Source organism: Puma concolor, chromosome B2 (assembly GCF_028749965.1).
Source record: "Puma concolor isolate L17-30 chromosome B2, mPumCon1.1.hap2, whole genome shotgun sequence".
Classification (NCBI taxonomy): domain Eukaryota; kingdom Metazoa; phylum Chordata; class Mammalia; order Carnivora; family Felidae; genus Puma; species Puma concolor.
The window spans coordinates 67,412,979-67,438,600 of NC_141671.1; the positions used below are offsets into that span (position 1 = coordinate 67,412,979).

At 40.6% G+C, this 25,622-nt stretch overlaps 2 protein-coding genes across 7 annotated transcripts in view; one reads left to right on the forward strand and one right to left on the reverse strand.

The window, feature by feature from the left end:
* Positions 1–10,733, forward strand: part of KCNQ5 (potassium voltage-gated channel subfamily Q member 5) — a 528,440-nt gene extending 517,707 nt beyond the window's left edge. For all 6 annotated transcript variants that reach the window (XM_086707225.1, XM_025926156.2, XM_086707224.1 and 3 more), the window contains 3 exons: positions 2,964–3,095; positions 4,923–5,049; positions 6,353–10,733. In XM_086707225.1, coding sequence (XP_086563351.1) covers positions 2,964–3,095; positions 4,923–5,049; positions 6,353–7,315 — 1,222 coding nt within the window. In that variant the 3' untranslated portion in view covers positions 7,316–10,733. The remainder of the gene's footprint in view (positions 1–2,963; positions 3,096–4,922; positions 5,050–6,352) is intronic.
* Positions 10,734–17,265: 6,532 nt separating this feature from the next.
* KHDC1L (KH domain containing 1 like) lies at positions 17,266–17,992 on the reverse strand. Its single transcript, XM_086708393.1, is given in 3 exon segments — positions 17,266–17,297; positions 17,582–17,749; positions 17,866–17,992. Coding segments are annotated over 3 exon segments (327 nt in total).
* Positions 17,993–25,622: the final 7,630 nt, after the last annotated feature.

The following is a 25,622-nucleotide window of genomic DNA, read 5'->3' on the forward strand; positions in this document are numbered from 1 at the left end:
ATTTCTGAGAGACAAAGAGAGAGCAGTAGAGGGGCAGAGAGAGAGAGAGAGAGAGAGGGAATCCCAAGCAGGCTCAATGCTGTCAGCAAAGAACCTGATGCAGGGCTGGAACCCACGAAGCTGTGAGATCATGACCTGAGCCAAAGTCAAGAGTCAGAGGCTTAACCAACTGAGCCACCCAGGCACCCAGGGAAATTAAATAAAAATATCTTTTTTTTTAATTTTATTTTTTAAAATTTACATCCAAATTAGTTAGCATATAGTGCAACAATGATTTCAGGAGTAGATTCCTCAGTGCCCCTTACCCATTTAGCCCATCCCCCTCCCACAATCCCTCCAGTAACCCTGTTTATTCTCCATATTTATGAGTCTCTTATGTTTTGCCCCCCTCCCTCCCTGTTTTTATATTATTTTTGTTTCCCTTCCCTTATGTTCATCTGTTTTGTCTCTTAAAGTCCTCATATGAGTGAAGTCATATGATATTTGTCTTTCTCATACTGACTAATTTCACTTAGCATGATACCCTCCAGTTCCATCCACATAGCTGCAAATGGCAAGATTTCATTCTTTTTGATTGCTGAGTAATACTCCATTTTATATATATACCACATCTTCTTTATCCATTCATCCATCGATGGACATTTGGGCTCTGTCCATACTTTGGCTATTGTTGATGGTGCTACTATAAACACTGGGGTGCCTGTGTCCCTTCAAAACAGCACGCCTGTATCCCTTGGATAAATACCTAGTAGTGCAATTGCTGGGTCATAGGGTAGTTCTATTGTTACCTTTTTGAGGAACCTCCATACTGTTTTCCAGAGTGGCTGCACCAGCTTGCATTCCCAGGGAAATAAAAATATCTTAAGTGCTCTTGAAGACAAGACATCTAAAGTACTTCACATAACAAGTGGTATTGTTATTGAAAACACAAACAACAACACCTAAAAACCACCTAGGTTGTGTAAGAATGATTTTTCCCTTCTTCCCACCCACCCAGGTGCCATTAGCTACTCTGACATTAAGTAAAGAAGTGTCTGGGCTTTGGCTTAGCTTTTCTTTCAGTTTTATCCTTAATATTAATCCTTAATATTAGCCAGATTCACAGATATTTTCTTTTTCTCTTTCTTTCCTTTCTTCTCTTATTCAACAAATATTTCTTTCTACTGTGTATCAGGAGCTGTGCAAAGCTCTGAGAACACAATGTTGAAGAAAAATGGTAGTAGTAACAGTCATAGTAGAAGTACTGGTGGTAACAACAGCTAACACTTATTGACCACTGACCATTGTGTAAAAGAGACCCAGCCCTGCTTTCATGTAGCTGACAATTTAGTGTGGGGAAACAGGTATTTTAAAAATAATTACGGCCAAAAATTTCAGAGAGTACATATTTCACTATTTTTTCTCCATTTTTTAATATAGGAGACTGAACCCCAACCAAATTTGGTTAAAAAAAAAAAAAAAAGAACTAAATCTAAATACTAAGAGGTTAAATTAAAAAAGATTTCCTTGGGCCATCTGGGTGGCCCAGCCGGTTAAGCATCCATCTTCGGCTCAGGTCATGATCTCACAGCTTGTGAGTTCAAGCCACACCTCAGGCCCTGTGCTGACAGCTCAGAGCCTGGAGCCTGCTTGGGATTCTGTGTCCTCCTCTCTCTCTGCCCCTCCCCCACTCACGCTCTGTCTCTCTCTCCCTCAAAAATAAACATTTAAAAAAATAAACAAAAGTTAAAAAATGAAAACAAAAAATATTTCCTTTACTTTCCTGTGAATAACTTTGCTTACATATTTTTGCAAATAAAAACAGACCAAAAAACCCTGAATAAAAAAGAGCTTGTTGGAGAAAATGTGGTAGAGAGAGGGAGAAAGAATATTATGGATAAATGATTCCAGAATAATTAGTGTGCAATTAATTTGAAGTTAATAATACAATTACAAGAAAGAGTTGGGGCTTTTTAACCAGTAAAACAATTTGGATTCCTTGCAATCAGCTATCAGGGTAGGTAATGAGTATTTTCTGTTTAAATCCTACATTTATTCCCAATCTTCCCACTTTCCACCGGGGGACAACAAATTTTGGTTTGCAGAGCCTAATTGACTAATTCCCAGCCTGGGATCCATGAGTGTGATAACGGGAGTCTATGAGCCATTTAATGGTTGAAAAAACACTGGCAGGCTTAACATTTACCTGCAATAAGGCTGCACAGACTCATTAAAATGTTATGCTTCTTTGATTTCTTTGGGAATAATATCAAGTTATTGCAGTAACTGGTTATCTTAGGCAACTTGGCTATTATGGCATCATGGGATTTATTGATGAAACATTGTTTTAAAACAAAGGTCCATGTTGGGGGAAGCACTGTAATAAAAGAGATCTCTGGTTCTGAAATCTTAGATCTCCAAGCTCAGTGGATGTGTGTTATGTCTGAAACAAAAGGAACGTGGCTGCCTAATGGAGCAGCATTCTGCAAAAGTAATTTATGAAACAGAATTTTCAAAAATGTCTATACAAAGGTACATTTCTCTAGAGAGAATAAGAGAGTTTTGCAGACGCATCTGCATCTGAAATTGCATATAGGTACACAAAAGACCATTTTAACAACTTTATATTTTTTAAGGAATGCAGTGTGTTATTTCTTAGACTTCCGAGGGTCACATAGGAAAGGCAGGATTGCATTTTAACTTTGATTTTAATTTGAGGTTTCAGTGAACACTGAAAAGGTATAACACTTAGTATTAAGTCTCTTTTTGTGTGTTTTTCTACTCTCAATGTGTGCATCCCATGAGATATTCTTAAATTGCCTACTATAATCTTGGACTTTTATGTTGCATTTCTGGAGGAGCCTAAAATAATTTGATGCATGACTTTTTTTTCCCCAGAGTTTCTCATGTTTACTAGCAAGCTATTTGGGTAACTTCTTTTAGCAAAGTTATGGAGATTAATATGGAATATGTTGCTTTTACAGGATTATGAAATTTCATGTTGCAAAACGGAAGTTTAAGGAAACATTACGCCCATATGATGTAAAAGATGTCATTGAACAATATTCTGCTGGTCATCTAGACATGTTGTGTAGAATTAAAAGTCTCCAAACACGGTAAGCAATAGAAATGAGATTTGTTGTGAAGGAATAGGGATAAAAACTATCTGAGAAGAACTTTTTGTAGAGAAAACTCTTGAATCTCATATTTCTAATTCATTTTCATGGATAACTGCACCTTTTCTTTTAACATAGATTTTTATTGAAGGCTGTAAATCAGGCAATAAAAGCCTCCAACGACAGTATACAGTATCTCAGTTTCCTCATCTGTACAAATGGGACTCATGTTAGTGCTTGCTTCATAGGGTTGTCATGAGGATTGAATGAATTAATACACATTAACTAAATGCTCAATAAATGTTAATGGCTGTTGCTGATGTCATTTGAATAATTGCCGCTATTGTTGTTTTGTTATTCTCTAAATCCTAACCATCCTTCAAGAATAAGTAGTCTTTCTCCTTCATTAAACTTGACCCGACTATCTGGCCCACAAAACCAGACCTTTCCCTTCTCTGACCTCCTACAGCATTTAGAACTACTACAGAGCATAGAAACACTCATAATCTCGGTATACTGTGCCAGAGAATTGGGACTGAAAAACAAGGGGTTGGTTCCCATGTTGTTTCCTGGAGGCAAGTTTATTCCTCTTGTTCATGACTAAGACTGGGCCTTTCTCTTCTTTAGTGTCCTGTACAGTGCTAGGTACACACTATCTCTCCGGTGAGCATCTTAGTGAGTGATTAAAAGAAATGAGTTCAATATGTTCCTCCAACCACATTTGATTGTGTTATCTTGAAGCCAGAATGTTCAGTCAACTCAGTTTTTTAAGAGTCTTGCTTCACTCTCAGGCACAAATTACTGGTGTTTGTGTTTGAAGAGTTCTTAAAACACAAGGAGAGAGTCTTAAACATTTGTTTTTATCCCACAGCACACTTAGCCCAGTGGGATATAATGCACCCTTACTAAAACGCCTGTTCATCAATTATAGGAATCATAATCTGTTCATTCATTCATTCACTCATTCATTCATCCAGCAGACAATTATTGAGTCCTGAATGTGTGCCAGGCACTATGGACATTCAGAGATTAATAAAATAATGACTTAGTCCTTGCAGAGCTTGCAGTATAATAGATTAGATATGACAGAAGGTAGGCACTGCCTGTATTTCTAGGCAGACAAAGCAAACGGGAATGTTGAGTCAGTACTCCTGATAATTCAGTTCTAACACACACACAAAAGAAGACAGTAATCCCCATTTCAGTTGATCAAGTCTCCTTGGAAATTGTTTTAATTCATTCTGTAGTCATGTTACAATCTCTGCCTGTGTGGCCATGGTCTTCCAAGTCCTTTAATAGTACTATCTGTGGCTCCAAGCATTTTTATAAAGTTGAAATGCTACAGAATTTGTAGAACTAATCTTTACATTTCCAGCTCATGCAGTGTATATTCCCCAACAAGAATTCCAAAAGATGGAGGTGATCACTTTCTTATCTGCCTATCTCTCACATATAAGATGTACTAAATAATCTGTTCTATTAACATGAAATAATCATAATTATGATTTTGTCATTTTTTCAGCAAATTCAGGAAATGCCTGGTCAGAGATGGAAACAGACAAGTTATCTTGTAGTTTAGGACAATTTGCCTCCAGAAGATAGCCCATAAGTGACTTCATCACCGACCGGAGTAATGAAAAAATTAATCTCATGTGTAATTCTCATGTTAAGAAAATAAGCACATCAACTGGAACAAGATCATTTTTATTTCATCTTACATAAATTAAAGATAATCGTCTTTAATTTTTCTTTTCAAAACACTTCATTCTGGCCTAGGGCAATCTCCACCTTCAGCATTTATAATCAGATCTCCTCTTTCCTTGATAGTGTCGACCAAATTCTTGGAAAAGGGCAAATCACATCAGATAAAAAGAGCCGAGAGAAAATAACAGCAGAACATGAGACCACTGATGATCTCAGTATGCTCGGCCGTGTGGTCAAGGTTGAAAAACAGGTACGGTTCAACTACACTGGTTAACTTTTAAGTCAGAATATTTTTAATCAAAATGTTGGCAATTAGATGTATTTTAGTGAATAATGTATTTTAAAGACATAAAACCAAGAAAGAGTGAATGAAATTACATTTTTTGTGCATAGACAGTGTTCTCTAAAACACTTGGATTTCCACATAAGGAATAAAAAATTTCATCTCATCAATTAATACTTGAGGCAACTATAGATTTTCAACAGTAAAATAACAAAGATCTATTTTTCATTTGTGTTTTGGTGGTTATCTTTTTCACTCTTTAAAAAACAGAACAAAACCTCATTGTAACTATCATGGTACATTGAAAGTTGCTAACCCTGAAGCTGTATCTTCTCATACAAAGATAATCGTCCAAACCAAGAAACAGACTCTTAACTAACTATAGAGAACAAACTGATGGTTATTTATGGTGGCCTGCAGGGGGTTGGGGGAGGGGGAGGGGTGAAATAGATGATGGGGATTAAAGAGTACACTTATGATGAGCACTGAGTAATGTATGGAATTGCAGAATCACTACATTGTTCACTTAAAACTAATATAACACTGTATCTTAACTATACTGGAATGAAAATTAAAAACTTTAAAAAAAGACAACTGTCCAGAAATCAAACTGCTCCCCAGTCTAATCAAAAATATTTCAAGTATTAATTCTGAAGCATTTTATCCCTTTATTTTTATTTATTTATGTATTTTAATTTACATCCAAGTTAGTTAGCATATAGTGCAACAATGACTTGAGGGGTAGATTCCTTAATGCCCCTTACCCATTTAGCCCATCCCCCTCCCACAACCCCTCCAGCAACCCTCTGTTTGTTCTCTATATTTAAGAGTCTCTTATGCTTTGCCCCCTGGTACCTTTATTTTTAAATTTGGAATCACCTACATTGATATTTAAGGTCTCGCTTTCATTATAGAAGTTCCTGACCAGACTGCAGTAGAGTCCCAGAATGATTTCTTGGAGGAGGCTTAGCCAAAGGCAGCTTGATTGGGCTGGGAGTCTTGAAGTTGCTTTCTTACAGTGCTTATATGTTTTTTGAGAACATCAGTTGTCCATTTTAAAGAGTTAAGGGGGTGGGTCTTGGTAGAGATTATGTAGAAGCCAAATCATACCTCTCCTCTGAAATCATCCCTTGCTCCCACCACTGCTAACGTACATTATACTCAATATTTAACTGTATTGAAACACCCTGACTGCACTTTTTAATTCTAGAAATGAAGCCCATTCTTATGACAGGTTATACTCATATGTAACCATTTTCCCCATTTTTAGGTGCAGTCCATCGAGTCCAAGCTGGACTGCCTACTAGATATATATCAACAGGTCCTCCGGAAAGGTTCTGCCTCTGCCCTCACTTTGGCCTCATTCCAGATCCCACCTTTTGAATGTGAACAGACATCTGACTATCAAAGCCCTGTGGATAGCAAAGACCTGTCCAGTTCCGCACAGAACAGTGGCTGCTTATCCAGATCAGCTAGTGCCAACATCTCTCGAGGCCTGCAGTTCATTCTGACGCCAAATGAGTTCAGCGCTCAGACTTTCTATGCGCTTAGCCCTACTATGCACAGTCAAGCAACACAGGTGCCAATGAGTCAAAGTGATGGCTCTGCAGTGGCAGCCGCCAACAACATTGCAAACCAAATAAATGTGGCACCCAAGCCAGCAGCCCCAACAACTTTACAGATCCCGCCTCCTCTCCCAGCCATCAAGCATCTACCCAGGCCAGAAACCCTGCACCCAAACCCCGCAGGCTTACAGGAAAGCATTTCTGATGTCACCACCTGCCTTGTTGCCTCCAAGGAAAATGTTCAGGTTGCACAGTCAAATCTGACCAAGGACCGTTCTCTAAGGAAAAGCTTTGATATGGGAGGAGAAACTCTGTTATCTGTCCACCCCGTGGTGCCCAAGGACTTGGGCAAATCCCTGTCAGTGCAAAACCTGATCAGGTCAACGGAGGAACTGAATATACAGCTTTCTGGAAGTGAGTCAAGTGGCTCCAGAGGCAGCCAGGATTTTTACCCCAAATGGAGGGAATCCAAATTGTTTATAACTGATGAAGAGGTGGGTCCTGAAGAGACTGAGACAGACACGTTTGACGCTGTGCCGCAGCCTGCCAGGGAAACTGCTTTTGCGTCAGACTCTCTAAGGACTGGAAGGTCACGATCATCTCAGAGCATTTGTAAGGCAGGAGAAAGTACAGAAGCCCTCAGCTTGCCTCATGTCAAACTGAAATAAGTTCTTCGTTTTCCTTCTAGCATAGCAGTTCCTTTAGCCAGACATATCATTGCATGAACTATTTCGAAAGCCCTTCTAAAAAGTTGAAATTGCAAGAATCAGGAAGAACACGAAAGAAAGTTTATAAGCCCGTTATCTTTTAATTGCATGAAAATGCATGTTAGGGATGGCTGAAATTCCAAGGTACATCAACATTAACCCACTCATTTAGTAATGTACCTTGAGTTAAAAATCCTGAGAAACCAAACACTGCTAATGCTTTGGGGTGTGTGACAATGTCAAGATTAGGTCATTTAGAAGATTTGACTCTGTGTTTTAAAATTATGGGAGTAAACAACTTCAAATTTCAGGCGTTTCTGCTTTGTGATTAAATACAAAATACATTTTCAAAATTAGGCCATAATGTATATGTAAACACAATGGCTACCATCAACCGCTGCTAACAAGGTATCAAGGAAAGCAGAACTTGGGAATAATAATAGAAACGGCTGCTTATTTCAAGATATATTTACCAACCCATTCCTATCCAGTCATTTTATTATTAATGTAATTTGAATGTCAATCTGTGTGCTTTTGGTGATTTAACGCTGTGGCAAGCAATTTTGCACATCATTTTCATGTTGTTCTTTAGGACGAGAATGTTCTTCAGTTAGAAAGTGTGCAAATAATGAAATTCAGGGCCAGTGGGGCAAATAGACTATTTGATACATGTGAGTTCATGGGAAGGTATTCCTCGATGGCTAAATCACCTTTATAAGTGGTTGACTTCTACACAAGCGAATACAATACGGATGAGTAGAAGGACCAGTGCGGCTGGGCTGATCTCTCTGCAATGGCGCCACCCCCGGCTTGCTGTAGTGTCAGAAACCATTCCCGCCGAATTGACAGGCAGGATCCTGGGGAATTAGACATTGGAGTGAGACTGAAACGGGAAAGGCTTGAAAAGAATCCAGACACAACACCAGGAAGTGGGTGAAGTTAATGAAAATAGCCTCACCCTCAGAGGGTAAAGAGAGGGAGAAAAAACCAAAACAGAAGAACTTGATCTTTTTAGAAAATGAATATTACTAGGGAATCTCAACTACCTAAACATCCCTTCGTCTTATATATAAACAGAGAATTTTGCAAGGTATTTATTTTTTAATACGCCCTGAATGTTTTTTGCTATTATGTAATACATTTTGCATACGGAAGGCTATAACTAAACTTCCTTTACTTTTTATACTGTAGCAAACATTTTCTATTCTCCCCCAAGAATGTTGCCCCAAATCTATAATTATTGGTTCCGTTTCTGGTATATACATTTATAGTTAGAAGCCAGGTACTCCTGGCTGGGTCTGCAAATCAAAACACTTAATCATATAGCCGCAGCAGCAAGGACCCAAGAGAAACAAAGTGAAAGATGCATTTAAGAGAAAAGCAAGCCACGCTGACTGCTTGTTGGAAACCTCTCTAGCTGTCTCAGAACTTCAGCCAAGGTAATGGCATTAAAAAAAGCAAGGAGAAGCCAGAGAGCACTTCAGTTCAGTTAAACTCCAGCCACAGAAGGACTTATGAAAGGAAGAGTTTTTTTCCTTGGCAGATAATGCTCCTCCAAAAAACTTTCATCAGCCAGGAAGACAAAGCAGGGATAGCACTGGCTGTCCAAAGGCAGGAGGAGGCCCTGAAATCCACCAGTCCTTCCCAACTGTCTTCCCCAACTGGCTTTCTCCACCCCTGACTCTCCTACTCTTCCTCTCCAATAACTTACCAATTCCCTGCCACTATTTTGCTCCTGAACTTCACCAGGCCTTACCCAGTCTCCATCCCCAAGTAAGCGACTTCTCTGCTCTTCCTCAAATAGGCTTCTCAACCTTTTAAAACCCTTGCCCCTTTTGATAAGCACTGAAATTTTAAAAGCTTTTTCTTCTCAACCCACCTGGATTCTAGCATCCTCCCCTGGAGTGTATCATTCAGAATCTTCTTGGCTGCTGGAGACATACAGAAGTTAGGGTCTCAATTCTACACTCCAGTTGAAAAAGATTTTATCAAGCTTTTAAAGCAATTATTTTCATTTTTGAAGCACAGAATTTTAGTAAATTATTAAATGAAGTTTTTCACCTACTATGTCTCTCCTCAACCTGAAGTTGCGACACACTCTCCCAAAGAGGTTGGACACACACGCGCGCGTGCACACACACACACACACACACACACACACACCATTCCTCTGACCTAAAGCCAGACACCTGCCATGCACTCTGCAGGCTCTCTCCAAATATCAGTCGAGGAAGAGGAGGGAGGCAGCAACTTTCAGGTAGCACTGATTCCTGGACATACTCTGTCCTGGGTCGAACCCCACTGGCAGCAGGAATTCTGAATGTATTGGGGACCCCTCCTTAGGCCTCTTTAGGCTTCACACACAGTATTCATCCAGCATTGCTGAAGACTGAAGATTCAGAAACAAACCCTAAATGCATCACTGAGGTCTTAATCGTAGCAAAATGTGATAAACCATGATGTGAAAAACTTTTATACATTGAAGCCATGACCATTTTGTGTCTATCTTACTCTAGCACAAAAACTGTTGGATGTTAAGAGATAGTCGTGCTATATGCAAACTGTAGGGTTTTGTCTGTTGTGCTACTCTCGACGGAGTTGAGAGGGGTCTCCCATTTACACTTAGCAAAGTCCCATTGGTCCATGCCAAATGGTGTCTTGAAGCACAATTTAGCTGAGCACTGAGCAGTCACATGCTCAGAAGTTTGTCTGCCTTCTTCAATATGTAGGGTTGATGAAGCTAACACGCACTAGCAAACATCCCTTCTATGAGGTTGACTAAAAATATTGCTGTGTCTGGTCTAAATGTTTGCATTTTGTTCAACTAAATTAATATCTGTAGGTTGCAAGTTTTGTTTTAAGTAAGACACTTTATTGAGTTTTTAAGTCTTTATCTCCTGTTCAAACCAGGTGCCTTTCTCACCTCCCATTGACTCAGTGATTCTGAAAGTTCATAATTTGCAGGTGAAACAAGTCTAATAGGAGGAAATCAGGCACAAAGTGACTAATTCTCATGCCCATTTGCAAAGCAAAACTACAAGAAAGGATGAAATCTGAGCAACTAAATTAACGGATCACTTCATTCAACCAGACTGAGAAAATGTCATAAACATTAATGTATCTCCCCAGAAGCTGATATTTTTTGCCTTAAATGACATGGTTGTGTTTTTGTAAGAGAAACTTAATATAATTATGTGCATTTTAAGTGAGCAGTTCTAAAAGTCAAGTATGACAATACAGTCGTCTGTTCCTGAAAACAAATAAATCAGGAACATCATACCCATCTCAAGCTATCACTGAAATGTAATTTCCTTTGCTCTCTTTTACTGGGATCATTTGTTTTAAAGTAAAACATTAAAAATATGTCTATAAACAGTTAGCGTGACTGTTTTTATCTGGAACTAACCGGTTGGTTCTGAACTCACTGGGCCCAGTGAACGAAATGGGGTGTGTACAGATTTTGGACTGAAATATAAAAGTTCCCTTTCTGCAATGTGAGTGAAGAAACCATTGGTAATTTGGGGAGGGGGAGATTTGCAAATGTTTTTGAGGGTGTATCATAAGAAAATGAGGGGCGCCTGGGTGGCTCAGTCGATTGAGCATCTGACTCTTAGCTCAGTTCAGGTCTTGATCCTGAGATCATGAGTTCAAGCCCTATGTTGGGCTTGGCACTGGGTGTGAAGCCTACTTAAAAAATAAAAATAAAAAATAAGAAAAATTAATTTGATATTGATCAAAATTCAGGTAAGCAGTGCTTGTGTATTAACTAGACACATGTCACATGTGCTTTGTATTAACTCTAATAAAAGGATTTGCTAAACAAGTGACAGGAAATCACTGGGAGACCAGGCAGGTGCCTAAAGCTGCAGCCCCTGGCTACCCAGAATTACCATTTTTAGCATCTAGCCAGCAACACCATACCAAAGAAGGACTTGAAAGTGGGGGATGGGCATTGAGGAGGGCACTTGTTGGGATGAACATTGGGTGTTGTATGGAAGCCAATTTGACAATAAATTATATTAAATAAATAAATAAATAAATAAATAAATAAAATAGCCCATTCCTTCTATTCTCATAGGAATTTTGCACTAAGTATCCATGATTAATTCCAGCGGAATTATTTTAAAGGAAGCTCTGAAGGTTAGGACTCTGGACTACAAGGTAACAAAGCCCTAACAGAAGCATTTGAGACAGGAGGAAGAAGGAAGAAGGAGTGTTATCCCGCAGAGCAAAGTGAGGGGACTTCCCACCACGGCTCTAATGAGACCAAACACGTCTATGCCTATTCTACTACCTTCTAGAGATGAGTGAAAATAAAACTGTGTACGGAACATGCCTGCTCGACCAACTTAAAAGTGTAAATCACTTCCAAACACGTTTGAACTTGTTTAGCACTACCTTTCACCCCCACCATTTAAAAGCAAAATTATACTTCCGACAAATACTGTATCTTAACCATAGATAAAAACAGGTTCCCAGGGACACCTGCATGGCTCATTCAGTGAAGGATCCAACTCTTGATTTCTGCTCAGGTCATGATATCACGGTTTGTGAGTTTGAGCCCCACACTGGGCTCTGCACTGGTAGTGCCGAACCTGCTTGGGATCTTGTCTCTCTCTCCCTCTCTCTTTGCCCCTCTCCTGCTCTCTCCCTCTCTCTCTCTCTCTCTCTCTCTCTCTCTCTCTCAAAATAAATAAATAAATAAACATTAAAAAAAAAATAGGTTCCCAGACCTTGGAAACTTTTATTAATGTGGCTTTCACTGCTTCAAAAATGTGATGCAAGTAAAAATTGTTTTCAAAAACAATTTAATTTTGGGGCGCCTGGGTGGCGCAGTCGGTTGGGCGTCCGACTTCAGCCAGGTCACGATCTCGCCGTCCGTGAGTTCGAGCCCCGCATCGGGCTCTGGGCTGATGGCTCAGAGCCTGGAGCCTGTTTCTGATTCTGTGTCTCCCTCTCTTTCTGCTTCTCCCCCGTTCATGCTCTGTCTCTCTCTGTCCCAAAAATAAATAAACGTTGGAAAAAAAAAAAAAATTTAAAAAAAAAAAAAAAAAAAAAAAAAAAAAAAACAATTTAATTTTAATTGCAACAAGGCTTCACTTTCTAGCACACCTAATTGCAAATTATACATTTCAAAGCAGAAATTTACCAGATGTATTGTGTGTAAACTATAGATTTATGCACTGCCATGGAAATTACAACACCACAAAACTGGTAAATGGCAAAATGTTTTTGTTCAAATAAATAGAAAATCCAGAGGTACACTGGTATGACTTAGTTCTCTTTGCCCACGATTCACTTCATGTCTATCATAATTTTAAGTCTGGTGTTCTCTAGGAGAGACATCACGATCTTAGCATTCTCATATCCTGCCACAACACCTACACCTACTTTTTCAACCACATGCATTTTTTCTTATTTTTAGCGATGCTCATCTCTCCATTATTTGCTTCTTCTTCCTTTGCCTACATTAGTGTGACTTCCTTCCTGGATTGCCAATCCCTGCTCATCCCTGTGACCCCAGGTAATGAAGTATTCATGTGTCCCCTTATTGCCACTTGCTCTCATGTGAGCCATGAAGACATCACACCAGAGACACCTGGGTGGCTCGGTTGGTTAAGATATGACTCTTGATTTCGGCTTAGGTCATGCTCTCACATTCGTGGGTTCAAGTCCCATGTTGGGCACTGTGCTGACAGTGTGAAGCCATATAATCCTTACCACATTACCACGGGTAATATATCCAGGAACACTCTGGATGAAACAACCTTAAATACATTTTGTATAAAGAACATTTTTGGGGTGGCTGGGTGGCTCAGTTGGTTGAGTATCTGCCTTCAGCTCAGGTCATGATCTCACGGTTCGTGAGTTCGAGCCCCACATCAGGCTCTCTGCTGTGCATGCAGAGCCTGCTTCAGATCCTCTGTCCTCCTCTCTCTCTGCATCCTCCTCTGCTTGTACACGTTCTCTCTCTCTCAAAAATAAATAAATAAAAACTTTTTTTTTAACTTTAAAAATATATATAAGAACATTTTATTATCTAACACAGTTGAAGTCCAGAGGTAGGATGGCATAATACAGTTTGCCCGATTACATCTTCAAGGTTCCAGGTTCAACGTTTTTATCTCTACTGTCTTCCTCATCAGGATAGTATTGATGATTCTTCTCTTGTCCACATGATGGCTGCCAGAGGCAACTGCTGCCACACACACCCTTAATCACAGCCAACAGGAAAGGGGAGGAGGTGGGGAGCCTGCCACTCACCATGGAATACAAATCCTTTCCTGACACTTGATCAACCTAAAGCAGATCACATGTTCATTCCCTTTTTTTGTGTTTTGCTTTGTTTTATTTAAATCCAAGTTAGTTAACATATAGTGTAATATTGGTTTCCAGAGTAGAATTTAGTGATTCATCACTTACATGTAACACCCAGCGCTCATCTCAACAAGTGCCCTCCTTAATGCCCATCACCCATGTAGCCCATCCCCTCTCCAGCAACCCTCAGTTTGTTCTCTGTAGTTAAGAGTCTCTATAGTTTGCTTCCCTCTCTTTTTTTTAATCTTATTTTTTCTTCCCCTCCCCTATGTTTATCTGTTTTGTTTCTTAAATTCCACATACGAGTGACATCATATGATATTTGTCTTTCTCTAACCGGCTTATTTCACTCAGCATAATACACCCTAGTTCCATCCATGTTGTTGCATATAGCAAGATTTCATTCTTTTTGATGGCTAATATTCCATTGTGTATATACACCACATTTTCTTTACCCATTCATCAGTCAATGGACATTTGGGTTCTTTCCATAATTTGGCTATTTTTGATAGGGCTGCTATAAACATTGGGGTGCATGTGCCCTTTTGAATCAGCATTTTTGAATCCTTGGGATAAATACCTAATAGTATAATTGCTGGGTCATAGAGTAGTTCTATTTTTAATTTTGGGGGGAAGCTCCATACTGTTTATCAGAGTGGCTGCACCAGTTTGCTTTCCTACCAACAGTGCAAAAGTGTTCCCCTTTCTCTGCATCCTCACCAACATCTGTTGTTTCCTGAGTTAATTCTTGAGGCTGGTAACAGTCACCAAGTATCTGCCCTGATTGGCTTGAGCCAATCACAACTCCCCTTTTGGAACTAGGGAGAAGGGACCCACAGAAACATAGTTCTATTGGAAGAAAAAATTTAGGCAAAATATATATTATATACAATATAAAATATAATAAATATATATATTTTTTGTCATACTATATAGTTACAGGTAGTTACTATTAGATGAGAAAACTAGTGCACTGAGAGATTACTAACTTGCTGAAGATCATAAAGCTTTTCAGTGGTAGAGCTCGGTTTAAATACTTGTAGTCTCACTCCAGGGTTTGAGATACTACTTTTTTTTTTTTTAATATTTATTTTTGAGAGAGAGACAGACAGAACATGAGCGGTGGAGGGGCAGAGAGAGGGAGTCACAGAATCTGAAGCAGGCTCCAGGCTCTGAGCTGTCAGCACAGAGCCCAACACATGGCTTGAACTCACAAACCATGAGATCATGACCTGAGCCAAAGTTGGACGCTCAACCAACTGAGCCACCCAGGCACCCCTGAGATACTAACTTCTACATTTTGTTTGTTTGTTTGTTTGTTTGTTTGTTTTTGAGAGAGAGAATGCAGAGGGAGGGGCAGGGAGTGAGGGAGACAGAGGATCCAAAGCAGGCCCTGTGATGACAGCAGAGAGCCAGATGTGGGATTCCAACTCACAAAACGAGAGATCATGACCTAAGCTGAAGTTGGTGCTTAACTGACTGAGCCACCAGGCACCCCACTTCTACATGACTAATATGTGAGTGTGCCCATACAGAAGTCTTTGGTGAACTGGATTTAGAGATCAGAATTACAGTCCCAAGAAGACAGAATGTTAATTTGATAATTCCTAGTGTGAAACTTAATTGAGGGAGAAAATAGTCTTTTTTGCAATTGTCTTTTTTTGTTTGTTTATTTTGAGAGAGAGAGAGACAGCACATGCAGGGAAGGGGCAGAGAGAGAAGGAGTGAGAGAATCCCAAGCAGGCTCTGTGCTGTCAGTGAGGAGCCTGATGTGGGGCTCCATCCCACAAACCGCAAGATCATGACGTGAGCTGAAATCAAGAGACAGACACTCAACTGACTGAGCCGCCCAGGCACCCTGAAATTGTCTTTTTTAATAAAATCTTTCCTTCTAGTTTGTGAGCCATTAATATTTCAATTATCAATTAGAAAGTAAGCATAATGTTCCCTTTGAAAATAGTATGATTGGCTTTCTTCCAGCCAGACTGTTTTTCTACTATGAACCTATTCTTACTTGTGTTTACAACTGGCCAAAAACTATGAAATTAACAAATCTTGAGGGGTTTAAAATAGACTCCAAATTCAACCACTTCCTAGCACTTCCACCACTGCACTGTATGTAGTCCAAGGCACCATCTTTCCTCACCTGCAATAGCCTCATTGTGAGATCCAGGCTGCTGGAGGAGGAGAAGTTCAAAGTGAGGACATGTTTAGCTTGTCATAATCTTGACTAGAGAGATCCAGCTGTGGATTTGCCGTTCAGGAAAGTTCTAGAAAGGAGATTTAGGAAAGCTTATTGTCAATTTATTCATAGCTTAAGGGACTTCAGGATCTTTTGCTCCTGGAACACCCCATCACCACCCCCGAACATTTAGCAATCAAGGACAATGCCTGGGTACCTAAGGTTCTCCAGGCTGCCTGGCTGCCTACTTCACCAGGCAGTTGAAGTAGGACCAGTTTCTGTCTCCATTTAGACCCTCCACCACCACACACACACACACACACACAATCTCTTCATTTCTTCTCACATGAGTCTGCCATTTTTTTTAAATGTTTATTTATACTTGAGAGAGAGAGGGAGACAGATCGCGAGTGGGGAAAGGGCAGAGAAAGAGGGAGACACAGTATCTGAAGCAGGCTCCAGGCTCCGAGCTGTCAAACCGTGAGATCATGACCTGAGCCAAGGTTGGACACTCAACTGACAGAGCCACCCAGGCACCCCTCATTAGTCTACCTTTTAAAGTCCAGGGGAATGTTGGGGAGGGTCCCTTCTTTTCTTATTTTTTTTTAACATTTATTTTTGAGAGACAGAGCATGAGAGGGGGAGGGGCTGAGAGAGCAAGAGACACAGAATCTGAAGCAGGCTCCAGGTTCTAAGCAAGCTGTCAGCCCAGAGCCCAATGCCGGCTCAAACCCACAATCCGTGAGATCATGACCTGAGCCAAACAAAGTCAGACGCTGAACCGACTGAGCCACCCAGGAGCCCCAGGGTCCCTTCTTTTCTGGAAGCCCCTGTCTTCATTCAACCTAGAAAAGCCTGACCAGGCTTCACGTGTGAGAGAAGCAGTTTGTGGGAGAGCTCTTTTCCGTTTCCTTCTCCAGTACTGGGCCGCATCTCTGGGAGTCAGCACAGGCGGCACATCATGGTTCTGAAGACCTCAGTGCTGGACCCGCCCAAAGCCCCTCCTGGGTCGGATAAGCTTATCCAAAGGAAAAAGACAGCACATCAGAGACTTTATACATGGAGTCACTTACTTTATTGGAAGTGGAAGAACACTTTCTTACATTTAGGAGACGTGTCTCAGACATATGCCTAGAAGGTCCGAGAGGAACAAGATTAGGTCATAAATTCAAACTTCTATCAATGCCATTTCTCACCAAAGCTAAAACTTTCCCTTACCTCCTAAATGCCAAGGGGAGATCAGTCCTTTATTACTAACAGAGTGAAATCTAATGGAATCTAGGACAACCAACCCATTGGTAGGGGAAGCCTGGGAAAGCCTGAGAGAGACAGTCCCGCCCACCCTCGTAGGCAGACTGGGCCCTGGCCCTGGCACTCTGGGGGAGATGGCCAGGTCGTCCTCGGTCAGGGCCTAGCTCCAGCCAAACTGCAGCATCTGAAGGTCTGTGGAGACAGAGGCAGGGCTCACAACTAAGACCCAGGGCAGGCCAGGACCCCCAAGGAGACATTAAGCAGTGTTACCCCAACCCGGGCCTTCCTGGCTGTGCCTATCCACACACCTCCCTGCTACCTTGCTGCAATTCCAGACTGAAGACCACCAAAATGGCTGTGGCTCCAGGGCACTATCTTGAAGGACTCTCTGGAGTACCTGGATTTCCGGCCACCCAAGCGATTCCTGAAGAAATCAAGAAGCCGCACAGCTCTACAATTCAGCCAAGGACACTGACCTTGAGCCTGCCAGTCGGAGTCCCAGCTCCCCATGCTCCACATCATATCACATAGCCACTGCCTTGCCACAGGCAGTCCAACTACGGCGACATGGGTCTGGCATGTGGCTATGAACCAACCTTCCAGCTGAATGAGGGTGTAGCTGTGCACCTCAATTCAGTGAAGGTCTATGTCAAGGTGGCCTGCAACCAGAGGAGGGACGTATGAACCTCCACCCCTAGGGGTGTGTGCTCTGGGACAGATTGTGGGAGAGTAGGGGAAGGTTGGAAACCGGGGAGGGGGCATGGCATAGACAAGAGCCACCCAACAAAGATGCACTCCTCCTGGTTCTCTTCCATGTCAAATACCAATTGAAGGGAAAAGTTCTCAGCAGATACTGTCAACCATGGCTTCCTGCTGCAAGTCCTCATATCCTTGCCCTGAATTGCTCACACCTGGTTTGGAATAGGGGCAAGCTAAAATGACCTGTCAAAAAAGAACCTGGAAGAAGTCAGGATAGGCGCAGGACCTGTGCTAAATATTGGCACCTGAACAACCCCACATCTTGGACAGCCTTAGGGGAAGGGCAGCCCATGCCTACAACTCCTTTCAATAAAATCCATCCCAAGTAACTGTCTAATCGGAGCTTAATCCTTTCATGCCAAATTGTATTTTCTCCTCAGTGCTTGCCTCTCTGATGCCCAAGAATCCAAAATTATCTTCATTCTAATTTCAAAGAAATTTTGGAGCATATCTACTGGGCATGAGTGAGGGCAGGGATTGAGGGATGGAAAGCACTAGAACAGGAAGATTCCAAAATGGCCTTCCTAGATTTGGACAGGCATTGTTTTAGTTGGCTCACACTACAAAATATTATAGACTGAGGTGGTTTATAAACAAGTACCGCGACGCCTGGGTGGCTCAGTTGGTTGGGCAGCCAACTACAGCTCAGGTCATGATCTCACGGTCTGTGAGTTGGAACCCCGTGTAGGGCTCTGTGCTGACAGCTCAGAGCCTGGAGCCTGCTCCCAATTCTGTGTCTCCCTCTCTCTCTCTGCCTCTTCCCTACTTGCTCTTTGTCTCTCTCTCTCAAAAATAATAAACATTAAAAGAAATTTTTAAACAAGTACTTATTTCTCACAGTTCTGGAGGCTGGGAAGGCCAAGATCATGGCACTGGCAGATTTGATATCCGGTAAGATATTCCTGGTTCGTAGAAAGCCTTCTTTTCACTGTGTCCTTACATGGCTGCATGTCTGAAGGGGCACTCAAGCTTTCTGGGGACTCTTTTATAAGGACATGAATCAGGTTAATGAGGAGGAACTTTCCCAAAGGCCTCACCTCCTAATACCATCACCTTGGGGGTTAGGACTTCAATATGTGAATCTGGGGAGGCATGCAAGCATTCAGGCCATAGCAGTTACTACCAGCCAACCAATGATTACACATGTGTGGTCAAACCTGAGCTTATTTGGTATGCTGCTTCAAGAAAGAAGCAACAGTCCAGAAATACAGAGCCTCTTTATACAGAAGAGTTGTGGAGAGCCTATTATAGGATTTGACTGGGTGATTCTGAGAGCTGTTTAGAGAAGCAGAGGCCAGTTTTGTAAAAAGAGGGCAATCTGGTGATTATCCTGATGATTTTCATGTAGGAGGCAGGTTAATGTGGTCTTGATTGAAGAGTGTCATTGTCTCTGTCTGGTTGTACACATAGTTTGTAGTAAATGGCCTTTCTACATCTTGCTGCATCACAATCGCTGAGTGGTCTTGACTGGTTAAAGTATTCTGCAAGAGTCGTTTATGTTTAGTAGGGAACATTAGAGTTTACCTTCCAGCTGCAAGTTCTTAGGGTGTTTTTTGGTGGTTTTTTGTTTTGTTTTGTTTTGTTTTGTTTTTTTACTTTTCCATCTCCCCTTTTGACCAAAGGACAGTGGCCAGCCCTCAGGACATTCATCTGCATGGTCCAGATCCACACTATCACCAGAATCCATTGATCACAAGGCTATTTGGAGAACACTGTCTGCATTTGTACTATAGTTAGTTTTGCATGAGTCTTTTATTACAAGGTGAGATGCTGAATTATTTAAGAACATAATGACTGCACAGTAGCATTTAATAGGGACACCTGTGGATAGGGACACCTGGGTGGCTCAGTTGGTTAAGCATCTTGATTTTGGCTTAGATCATGATCTCATGTGAGTTCATGGGTTTGAGCCCACTGACAGTGTGGAGCCTGCTTGGGTTTCTCTCTCCCTCCTCTCCCTCTCTCTGCTCCTCCCCCGCTTCCGCACATGCATGCATGTGCACACTCGTGCACTCTCTCTCTCTGTTTCAAAATAAATAAGTAAACTAAAAAAAAAAAAAAAAAAGACTGGACAGGATACATGGGTCAACTAAAATACAGGTAATTACTGGAAACAAAGTGATTATTAGTCCTATTAACAGGTTGCAAAGGAAAGAGCCTAGATTTCAAACCCAGACCATGAAATCAGATCCCCAAATCCACCTGAATGTGTTCTAGAGAGCCAGATAGTCTTTCTTCTAACAACTACTAACTGCTCTACCTAACCAATAGTGTTTTAGGTAGGTGCTACAAGCAGTGTTTTCTATAAAGCAAACACTTAGCTAGCCAAGAAGAAACCAAAGGCCATTTAATCATCCATAACCACCATGAAACTTTAATTTAATCTAGTTTATTGGACCTCCAGAGCAGAGGTAGTGTCATTTATGACTTCTCTTAGGTTCAAAGACAAATTTTGTACCAGCTTTTCTTGTTGTATTATTCCTACTATTGAAATTGCAGTGGGAGTCGATTACATCTCCTGGGAGCTCTTCTGAATAGTCCATGCTTCCCTTGTTTCAGGTCTCGCAGTATCTTTCTTAGAGAAACAGTTCCTGTAGGAATAGATGCTTTAAATATTGCAAATTCTCTAAAAGTTACTCCATACTATTACACAAAATAGGTTTGTGTAATAATCAGGTGAACGCCTGATGTCCACATAAAAAGTAGTAACTTACTGTTGCACAAATTGAATAGGAAGCACAAGTATCATTGATCACAATGGGAGCAGGACAATCATTAGTCCCTTAATATGTAAAGATTCCTCAAGTGGAGGCTGGGGAGTCACTGAAGACAACAGACCAATACTGCAAGGATAACCTTAATATTTGTTTTTATTCTATAATCTTGTTTCATGAGTCAGGCTAAGTATTGGGTTCAATGTTCAATATTGATAGAGCTGAAGGCTAAGATTAATACTGTCAGGAAGATTCAGATTCCAGAAGAAAAAAAATTTTTTTGAAGTGTTGAAAAGAACAGCTATTAAATTTTGGTTAGTCAAATCTGGTGGAGGATGACAACTCCATTAATCAATTAGATTTAGAAAAATATCTATAGCCTGGACACACACACACACACACATACACACACAGAAAGAGGTTTGCCTCTCCTCAAGTGGAAGAGAAATACTACAAAGGATTAAGATTAGACATGTAACTATGAGAAAGAATTATGAAAAATTTCTCTTCACCTCTAGGGGGCACCAAAGTACAATAATAAGTAGAGCAAAATAAAAAAAGGAGGGCAGAGATACCAAAAAATGTATCTTGTTTTATTGCCTTGGGTTGAAGCTCTCTACTTCACATCATTGGCTTTATATGAAGTTCTTGGTTTGGTAGTCTTCTTCCAAAGATCAGTTATTCCTGGAGGATATGTAAGAATCCTTTGAGGTTTCTCAATGAAATTCTTTCAACTGAGGCCAGAGATAATTTTTCCCATAATTTTTGGAAGTTTAGTCTCTTTCAAAAAACTAAATCTCCAAGTTTCCAAGCATGCAGAAGCTAGTTAGGTAGGATATTTGGGGAATATTGCTTATACTTACTGATGATAAATTTGGGCACAAAAAAATGAATCCTTTGTAATACTTAGAATTATATGCTCACAGTTATAAATTATTGGATTATTACTTTCCTGAAGTTCCCTGGCATGGCCTTTTCATAAAGGGCGTTTTGGAGCTGCTCTTTAGTACAACAACAGTGAAATGTGTACCCCACATCACCAAAGACATCAGTTAGATTTCCTTAGGTCCAGAATAAAAATCAAGCAATTTACCCTCAGAACCTTGGCTATCCATCAGGAGTATCCTCAATCTATCCTGTAAGTAAACAATAGCCAGTACATACACCATCACCGGGGGCAATTTCTTTGGTCAATGCTTGCTTGGCATAGTGATAAGCTAAGGTATTTCCTTGGAATTCTGGGTCATTACACTTTGAAGTTAGCTTCCTTCAGTTGACCAAATATACAGATGACCAAATATATATATCTCAGATATATTTAGTCTTCATCCACAGTTCCAGAAAATGCTTCAGAACCATAAAAGGGAAATGGGTGTCTCATTATCAATTAAGGTGACTTTTGGACCCCATCCAAGGGAGGCCACTGGTTTCCAGGAAGACCAACCATGTGATTGAAGAGTGTGAACTTTCAGTCCTACCCCCTCCCAGTCTCTGGTGGAGGGAATTGGGGCTAGAGGTTGAATCAGCCAATGGTCAGTGACTTAGCCAATTATGACTATACAATGAAGCCTTCATTAAAACCCAAGTGGACAGCTTTTTTAGTCTTTTTTTTTCCCCCTGAAAGCTTCCATGCCTGGGGAACCAGAAAGCTCCCACATGCTGCTGAACCAGGCCTCAAGTCCATGAGAACAGAAGCTCCTTGGTTAAGAACTTCATCCTATGTATCTCTTCATCTTGCTGTTGATTTGTATTCTTTATCTTATCATTTAATAAACTGATAAATTTAAGTGTTTCCCTGAGTTCTGTGAGCAACTCTAGCAAACTAATCAAACCTAAGGAGGATGTCTTAGGAACCTCCAATCTTTAGCTGGGCTGTCAGAAGCACGGGTAACAGCCTGGGGCTTGCTACCTGCATCTGAAGGGGATAGGGATGGGGACCAGTCTTGTGGGACTGAATCCTTAACCTGTGGAATCTGATGCTATCTCCCAGTAGACAATGTCAGAATTGAGTTTATTGGACACCCTGCTGGTATCCAAAAATTGTCTTGTATGTGGGGGAATCCACCTGATACACACACACACGTACACACACACACACACACACACACATTGGAATTGGGTCCAGGAAGTCTAAAAGAGTCACCAATCTGCAGAATTTTCTTTTTTAAAATCAATGTGTTGATAGTTATTGTCAATCTGTATAATGTATAATGAACAAGGGTTTGTTTTTCACTTTAGAAGTACATAATGATTTTATTAAAATTAGCCCCAAAAAACTCAACTTTTATTTTGATTTGTCAGTTTTTTATATTCTAATTTGGCAACCAAAAAAAATTCATAATGTTTGAGTTACTCAAAATTTTAGAATGTGAAGCAAACCTGAATATTCTATTTTTTCCTTTATAAACTAAAAGAGAGAAAAAAAAAAGAAAAGGTATCTTAGAAGTTTGATTATTTTGGATTTGGGGGCAAATTTTAAGAAAAAGAAGTTACTTCAACAATAGGAAACATGGATTTAAGGTGCACTTTGAAGATGAAGCAAGCAAGATTTTCTGACTTAATGATTTTAAGCAAGTAGCTCCAAAAAAAAAAAAAACTTTTTTCAGGGCAGGTCATGATCTCCCAGTTTGTGGGCTCAAGCCCAAAATCCAGCTGTCAGCACAGAGCCCACTTGGGATTCTATCTCTATCCCTCTTTCTCTCTCTCTGCTTGCCTCCATTGCTCTCTTTCAAAATAAATAAACATTTAAAAAAAATAGATTATTGCTCTCCTGTGGTACCCTGGTATGGCCTTTGTGTTGGGGGGCAAAAAAATTTCAAAACATTTGTAAGTAAGTGATGCTAGTATTATCAGGAGGCTTCAGTTTCTACTCCGACAAAGTTAACCTTCTAGTTCGCTCTCTATGCACGTTGATATTCACTTTCTCAAACATCAACCCTTTGGTGAAATAAAGCAACTGTTTCACTTTTGTGATGAGAAGTTTTAAAAATCAGATTTGGAGTGCCTGGGTGACTCAATCGGTTAGACGTCCAACTCTTGATTTCCACTCAGGTCGAGATCTCACCGTCAGTAAGATCGAGGCTCACTTGGGGCTCTGTGCTGTCAGCAGATAATATTTTTAATTTTACATGAAAAAATTGATGTATTTTTTTCAAAAACAATTTTTCTACATTGAATTTGATTTTTTTTTTTAATGTTTATGTACTAGTTTTTGAGAAAGAGAGAGAGAGAGAGAATCCACGTGCAAGTGGGGGAGGGGCAGAGACAGAGGGAGAGAGAGAATTCCAAGCAGGTTCCACACTGTCAGTGCAGCTGGAGCTCTCTCTCATAAGCTGTGAGATCATGACCTGAGCCTTAATCAAGAATCTGACTCCCAACTGACTGAGCTACCCAGGTCCCTCAGGGAAGTCCATTTCTTATTCAGCATCTCTATCACTCTGCCAATCTCTGGCTGACAATAGGAAAACATTTTCAACTCCCAGATGACTTGAAAATATAGAAAAAGAATCTTGTAGTGATGATGTGAGTAGCTCCTAATATCAATTCAATACCAGGTTATTAGATTAATCTTGATAATCTCATTTCCCTTCCTGGTGACCTGAGTAGGAAATGGCATATGTCTCAGTTTTTAAATGAGGTAAAGCCTAAGAAGCTTCCAGAATAGGTTTTCTCATTTCTGAAAAGAGACATAAAAATGATTTTGTCCCTCCTCTTCTTCTAGTGGTAGGGACTACATATGATTTGGGGAAGAGCTATAAGCATCTTGCTACCAGCATGAAAATGAAGCCAACACAATATGAAGTGGGAGGGGAGGAATACACAGAAACTGGATCTGAGCCCTACTTGGACTTACTGTTATTGGCAATGTTTCGTCTCTATTGGTTTTTATCTATCAGATTTATCCAGATTTTTTGAGGTATTATAGAAAATAAAAGTTGCATTTATTTATCTGTACAATTTGATATTGTTTGCTATTCAATAGATAGTTACTGATTCCATCCTATAAGAGCACTTTGCAGAACACTGGAACCCACAGGTGGTTCCTGCAATTGAAGGACCTTATACTCTAGCAGATAACCTTAAAAAGCATCTGGAAATGTCATTTTTTATTGAGATATAATTAACATATTAGTTTCAGGTGTCTAACATAATTCAATATTTGTATTGCTTAAGGAAAAAAAAAAAGGGGGTTGCCTGGGTGGCTCAGTCGGTTAAAGGCCTGACTCTTGGTTTCAGCTCAGGTCAGGATCTCACAGTTCATGGATTCAAGCCTCACATCAGGCTCCATGCTGATGGTGTGGAGTCTGCTTGGGATTCTCCCTCTCCCTCTCCCTCTCTGCCCCTCCCCTGCTCAGTCTCTCTCTCAAAATAAATAAACTTAAAAAAAAAAAAAAAAACCAACCAAGTAAATAGCTTCTGAATAAGACATATAATTCTCTTAAAGTACCTGGGAGGGAAATGGGCCATGTTCATTCAGAACCATGATTTTTAAGTTGCCCCTTCCGCAAGAATTGGCAACCTGATGAAGGATAAAGTAGTCTAAATTCTGTGTTTGGGAATCTATGGTCACTATATAATATATGCACTTCTGTCCTAGTCTCACCACTTCCACTTCCTAACCTGTAAAAGTGGAAATAATAACTGTATCTTCCTCACAGGTTGTTATAAATTACTTAAAAAGACCACAATTTGTCATATTAGCTGTTTGATACTACAGAGGCAATCCTCATACAGGTGCATCCAGTGCTGGGGAACATGAATCTCTCTGAACTATACCTAATGTTGGTGAGCAATGTGCTTTTCATACTCCCACAGTTTTGGTAACATTCATTATCAGGAAAACAATGGAACTCATAATGGCCACTGTTGGAATCCTGCTTCCGCCATGCTCAGCCACGATGACATCAAACCTCCTGACCACAGGTTGGCGCTAGGCACTGCTGGGACTCTGTTGCCCTACCCGGATTTGAGGGAGCCAATGGGCAAGCGCTCCTGGAGTGGGCGGAGCCTGCGAAGGGACCAACCGGGCTGTAGACAGACTGCT